The following is a 6880-nucleotide window of genomic DNA, read 5'->3' on the forward strand; positions in this document are numbered from 1 at the left end:
TCTTTATGCACCAAGAGCTTGTAACACTCCAGGGTTTACTGTTCACAGAAGCAGAGAGCGAAGCGTCAGTTTAACGTTAAAGAGAGCGAGGTAAGATGAAGCTGCAAATCATTTAATATTATCGTAGTCAACTTTTAACGATACGTTTTACGATAGAAATGTTAACCGACAGCTATATCCAGTGATGCAAACTGATTTTTTCTCAAATATGGCCATTTTGAGAGAGAGAGATGTATAAATTGTCTGCGTCTGTCTCTCTCTACAAACAATGAAGCTGAGTTTAGTTACTAAAAAACAGCGATTTTACCCCCCTCGTTGCTGAGAAATATAATGTAGCGATTCAGTATCGATTAATAAAAGTCGCGTGGCAGCACTGTGTCACGGAAACACCTGCCTCACCAGCCGAATCAGCCTCCTACACCCGCTCACAATCACCCGATTACTAATCACGGACACCTGCACCCACTTACCACACCAGTCAAATAGTTAACCAGAAAAATTAAAAATGGCCCGTCATGCTGAAGAGGTTGCCGACCCCTGTCATATAGTATGGGGAAAGGTAAATGTACAGCATGTTTAAATGAGCTGTTTCTTTAAATCAGACCTCTAAACATAAATTCCACTCACATAACACATGAATTAATTTTTTATCCAAAACTGCCTCTTACCTGTCACTCACAGCATCTGGAGACTCCGCCCCCAACCTGCATCGCTCCAGCTGATTGGCCACAATCTGTCTCTCTTCTTCAAGTTCTCTGGTAAGCCGTTCAAACTGAAGCTCCTTCAGAAAGACAGGAGGGACAAAAGTGTCACCACCGCTGCCTTCTACCATCAAAAACATATCCATCATGTGTAGGCAGTACACACAACATACCCGTTTCCAGTTACAACATTAATTTAGTTTCAAAATCCATTGTCTTTAAATCCTGTCTCTTCTCAGCTTCCATCCTGTCTCGTTGCTCTTTGCTTCTGAATTAGTGGCCTCTTCCCCTCCTCTTGCCTCAGTCTCTCTGTGTGTGTGCAATGCATGTGTGTTTGTTTATGTGTGTGTGTGCGGAAGGCGAGAAGGCTGCACTGTTGGCCTGCCTCTCTGTGATAGAGACAGACTCGTTGATGCAGCTGCCCTTAAAGGAGACACACTCTCTCTCACACACACATATAAACAGCCAACATTGCTGTTGTATTGACTATAGTATTCTGAGGAGAAAACATATCACTTTGTTGTGTGTGTCACTGCATATTTTCATGATTGCTTGCCATTGTTAGACTGCAACGAAATGAATCTGGAGCACTGTAACCGCTCTGAAACAGATATTATATTCTGAAAGTATTGCAGGTTTCAAGCCGGCAAGCATTACAAGAGGTTGCAATTAATGTAGCCAGTGAAAAGGAGAGATTATTGAGTGTTGTTCTCCAGGCGAGATAAGTCAGGCAATGGCTATCTGCCTTGTGCCATGCTGTGAGCTACCAGCTGTACCAGGCCTCTTCTATTCAACCTATTGTTCAGAGTGACAATACTTGCCTATGTCCTGATTCTGTCCAAGAGGAGCACATAGAAACGACAAGACTTGACCACACAAATCACACACACACACACACAATGCAATGAAATCCATGCTGCAGTTTCTGGTGTGCTAGTGAAACATGTTAAGCCTGGTAATGGGACGATCAGTTAGATTTTAACAGAGACTCACAGCGTTAATGAACGCTATCAGCATCAACAAGATTTGTAATGATTAAGCTAACAGTTTAATTTGTCATTTTCATGACACTGAACTGTGAAACAGATTAGAAGGCCGAAGAGTCAGACCTGATGTGAGAAAACACGTAAATAATAATTTTGTTCTTAACCAAACTTGCCTGGTAAAATAAAATGATGAACTATACTCATATATAATTAAAAATAGAAGAAAAAATTAGATAAATAAAATTAAATGGTCTAGATTTAAAACTAGACTTTATCAGCTTGTTTCTAAACAAAATAATATAAACTAAAATGAAAAATTTGTAATAAAATAAAATATACAATAAAAACACTTACAAAGATTTGTAAAAAATAATATAAAATAAAATCGGTAACTAAAAACTAGCCTTCAAATTCAGCGTAAACGTACATTGAATACAAATCTTGTTTTTAAACTGATCAATTAAAATATATGATAAAAAACTAAAATAAATTGATTATAAAATAAAACAAAATAAAATAAAATAAAATAGTAACTAAAAACCAGCCCTCAAATTTAGCGTAAACCTACACTGAATAAGAATCTTGTTTTTAAACAAATTGGCTGATTAATTAAAATGATACAAAAAATGTTATGATGCATGTTATGATACAAATATGATACAAAAAACTATAATACATTTGGAATAAAAATTGTAACGAAATAAAAAAATAAAGTTAGTAACTTGTTATTAAACAAATTGGCTGAAAAAATAAAATATATGATAAAAAAACTTTTTAAATAAATTTGTAATAAATATGGAAATGGAATAATAAATAACTTGGAAAAACTAGACTTCATCAGCTCTCAAATTCAAACCTGATGTGAGGAAACAGGTAAATAAGAATCTTGTTCTTAAACAAATAGGATGGTGACATCATAAAAATTAATTTAAATAAAACAAAACCACACTGTACACCAACAGAGGAAACAAGGTTATCAGCTCTAAAATTCAGTCTAGACCAGCTATTTGTGTCCTCAAAGTGAGCTTTCCCCACCCAGGAATTAATAATGCAAATATGACTTTTGACTAATGAGCAGAATGTTGACTTAATACATCTACAATCTGTGGCCCCTCGTGTTTGAGCTGCTCTTCAGATTACAGCTACCCTACAGCCAGACACTGGCAGATGGAAACGGTGCGGCATACCTGTTCTTTAACAGAGGCCAGCAGGTTGGTGGTGGTGGCATCAGTCGCCATGTTGTTGTTGTTGGATCTTCCCTCACCACTCAGCACCTCCCTTTCCTCCACAGGGCTTTGCCTTGGAGTAGGCATTCCCCCTGCACACAGGAACACACAACACACAGCTATTATCATTTATGTGCAGTGCCACTGATACACTATTATTATCTTGCTTTGCAAATATAGTCCAATATAGCAATGTCAATGCCCTACCATTTATTTAGATATCATAAACCTTTATAGTTTTGAAGACCAGACTACAACAGTTGTTGAGTTTACTGGTCAACCGTTATGGATCTTAATGGCCGATGCTGATACTGATGTCACAAACTACTACTAACAAATGTTTGGGGCCAGTGAGATTATTTTTTTATTTTTTTTACTTTTGTTCAGAAATCACACATTCAATTATTTAAAAATGACAACTGAGACTTTTATAATGTTACAAAAGATTTCTATTTTCAATTAAATGCTGCTCTTTTATTAAAGAATCCTAAAAAATGTATCATGATTTCCACAAGAATATAAGGCAGCACCTGTTTTCAGCATTTGCAAATAAGCAAATTATAATGATTTTTTTTAAAGATTATGTGACATTGAAAACTGGCGTAATGCCTGCTGAAAATTCAGCTCTTTCACATCACAGGAAAAACACTAGAACGATGCAGATACCCTTAAATTGGCAAAATATTGGTTGACTAATTGGCCTGGCTGATATATAAGTGAAGGTGACTTCCTTAAAATCAACATAAAACAGTAATCGGTACCCATGTGACAGAGCTTGATGTTATCCATCTGGAATTAATTGGATCTTGAAAAGCAGGCAAGCACTTTTAAGGAGGCTGGAATGTAGAAGCTGAAGAAGGTCAAGTTCATCCGCAAGAGCATCTTGACATATCATCGTTTACAATTTGATGGAATATTTGAAAGACAAACATTTTTCTTTGGAATAATGTGAACTGGTGAATCGTGCACAAGGACCAGGAACGTGTATAAAGCAAGCAAACAGGGATTTGACTTTTAATTCCATGTTGATGGTGTACCAGAAAACTGCATGGAAATCTTTGTCCTATTCACTTTTATTAGAATGGCACAGAAAGCCTGGAGTTCTTGGCAGCATTATGGCAGGGCAACAAGGGATGTATTCCAACGTGTGTTCCAGCATCCCAGCATGCAACAGCATGACAAGACAACCTGTTCCCTTCCCCCAACTGACAGCAAAAAATAGTATGATCAGCAGATGCACTCTTTTTTTTCCTCATCCTGGATGGCTTTAATGCCTTTAAGATCTTCAGCTTGGTCTAGTTGCATTTTTATGTAAAAGCACATCATGCAAATAGCAGAAAGTGATTTTGAAGAGCAGAATTTTGATAGGATGTTCTGCAGTACTAAGATTAGACGGGATGAGATTAGATAATGAAATAAGATTAGAGGAACAAAATTGTATATATTTCAAAATTGCCTTGTCGACTAATCGGTTTTAAGGGACCTCTGGATTTTAGTTCACCTGACACCGATCATATGTGCTCATGGCACAAGATGCTCAAAAAACAGTACACATGACGTCACAATGAGATGACCAAAGGTGTCTGTCTGCACTTTAGAGCTGCACAATCAGGATCTTATTCCTATAAATGATAATGATTCTGAAACACTCTGATATGCCACCACTAATCCAGAAAGAGCTGTTGTCTCTTGCATGTATAAAACAGCTTCACAGTGTTTTCAACCACACAGTATCTTTATTTGTAACATTCACATAATAACTTAAGTATTGGATTAAAGTTTATATAGTTCATGTATATATATATATATAGTAGATACATGTACAAGGTAACTAGATAGTCCACTCAAGTCTTCTCACAGTTCAACAATCACTTATTTTGATCTCTTGATGGGCTAGTTTTTAGAGAGATCTTTCAGATCTTTTTAAACCATGGCCACAGACATAAGTAATAATTAATTACCAATCTTGTAAATGACAATAGTTGGATCCTCCAATCTGATTCATCAAGCATCTTTCCGCATTCAGTCCGTTCGTTAGTTTGTGTGGGTTACATCATTACACTAGCAGCTGGTGACAAGTGAATGTCTTTATGAGCCACTGAATCATTCATTCAACCAATCTGTTCAATGTGAGTCACTGAAACATTTGCTAATGTATTTTCATATTTTAATGTATTTCTTTTTTTAGTTTTACAAAAAATTATTTGTTCAAATCCATACATATTTGTATGTAAAAACTTTAAAATTGACAGTAACGTCAACTTTGTCTTTTCCCTCAGTGACTACATTGTCTATTTTGACACATCATTCCTACCTTTTATTTGCTGCATTTTTTAAAAAGGCAAAGAACATTTTTGACAAAACCTGTGGTAAATTATTATTTTTGTTTAGTAGCCTAATGCTTTTTGCAAATTGCTGAAATATACATTCTATTCAGACTCATGAGAGAATAGAGTGGGGGAACTATGACGTCACTTTGTAGGCGGATCGGCTGTTAGCGTCACACTGGTTCCCTTGACAAAAAGCCATTAGGATTTTTCCATAGGCTTTTGGATTATCGCAAAAAAATAAGTTCTGTGTTAGGCCTGTCACGATAACAAGTTTTTGTTGTGCGATATATTGCCCCAGAAATAATTGCGATAAGCGATATTATTGTCATATCCCTAAACAAGACCATATCTGCAGATGAAACTTTTTTTAAAGAAGCATTTTTTAAATGTGAACTAGCACCTCATGACTACACCACATTATGTACGAGAAGCTGCAAAAGACACAGGCACAAGTGGAATATAAAAACACGGTGACATGAATTTTTAAGTAAATATAATGGGCGATATATTGCGTCACCAAAAATTATTGAGGTCATGTACATATATTGCGCGATAAGTCGATATTTTGATTATTGCGACAGGCCTGCTCTGTGTTCAATCATAGTCCATGAAATTTACACGTTTTGTCCATCAAGATAATCTTCACAAAATAATATAACTTTTATGAATTTTGAAACCTAAACAAAAGCGCCAGAACTTAAAAGCTAAACTTAGGCTATAAACGAACTACAGCACCACGGTCGCGACAACTTTTTCACGCTACATTTAGGGCTGGACAGTAATTCAATATCAATATGTATCGCAATATAATTTTTTTCAATAACGGTGATATGATTTTTAAACACATTTCCGATATTTCAATATACATTACCAGTGTTTCCCATACATTGATTTATTTGTGGCGTTTGACTTCGTTGAATAAACATGAGCACTGCACGTTTCAAAATCAGAAATACATACTACATAATACATATGTATTCAAAATACATATTGGTAAAAAAATGTATAGCCTGAATGCACTGTAAGTCGCTTTGGATAAAAGCGTCTGCTAAATGCATAAATAAATAAATAAATAAATAAAAATCAAAACACGTCGCGGGTGTTTTATATGAATGTATCTCTGAAGGGAAAGGACTGTCTTCAGAAAAGTTTCGATGGCATTTTCATTTTATCTGATAAAAAGCGTTCATGAGCAGAGCTGCTTTGATTACAGCCATTACTGGAGAAGCCGCTTTTTCTGCCGCTCTCAAAGCGCCTCCTGCTGGCAGACAATCAGTTTGCATTTTCAATAAGCCCGTCACCAGCAACATGTTTTTGTTGTTGCTCTTTTTTTTTCTTTTTTTTCCAGCAACTCAGAGCACTTTTCATACTCTTCAGTGTTTCCCATTCATTAACTAGACTGTGGCAGCCCGCGTTGTTTACGCTGCTTGTTTCAAAGTGAAGCGCGCACATTGCGCAGTGCACGCGATCGGCTCGTGATCCGGTGTTTTCCGCGTCTCAGAGCGGCTCCGTTCACAGTGAATGCAGTGAACTCCGTTATTGAATGTGCTGTGAGTTTAGCGCGTTTGGGAACGCACCGGCCACCAGTTATACATAATTTGCACATTTGCATAATTTTCAGCATTTTAATGGGCAAA

General features: G+C 36.5%; 1 protein-coding gene across 3 annotated transcripts in view; it reads right to left on the reverse strand.

Moving 5' to 3' along the window:
* Positions 1 to 6880, reverse strand: part of LOC107709738 (plakophilin-4-like) — a 47111-nt gene that overhangs the window by 32697 nt on the left and 7534 nt on the right. For all 3 annotated transcript variants that reach the window (XM_016514333.1, XM_016514334.1, XM_016514331.1), the window contains exons 2-3: positions 2875 to 3005; positions 669 to 781 (exon numbers count right to left, since the gene is read on the reverse strand). In XM_016514333.1, coding sequence (XP_016369819.1) covers positions 669 to 781; positions 2875 to 3000 — 239 coding nt within the window. In that variant the 5' untranslated portion in view covers positions 3001 to 3005. The remainder of the gene's footprint in view (positions 1 to 668; positions 782 to 2874; positions 3006 to 6880) is intronic.

This window comes from Sinocyclocheilus rhinocerous, unplaced genomic scaffold, assembly GCF_001515625.1.
Source record: "Sinocyclocheilus rhinocerous isolate Xijiao unplaced genomic scaffold, SAMN03320098_v1.1 scaffold4039, whole genome shotgun sequence".
Classification (NCBI taxonomy): domain Eukaryota; kingdom Metazoa; phylum Chordata; class Actinopteri; order Cypriniformes; family Cyprinidae; genus Sinocyclocheilus; species Sinocyclocheilus rhinocerous.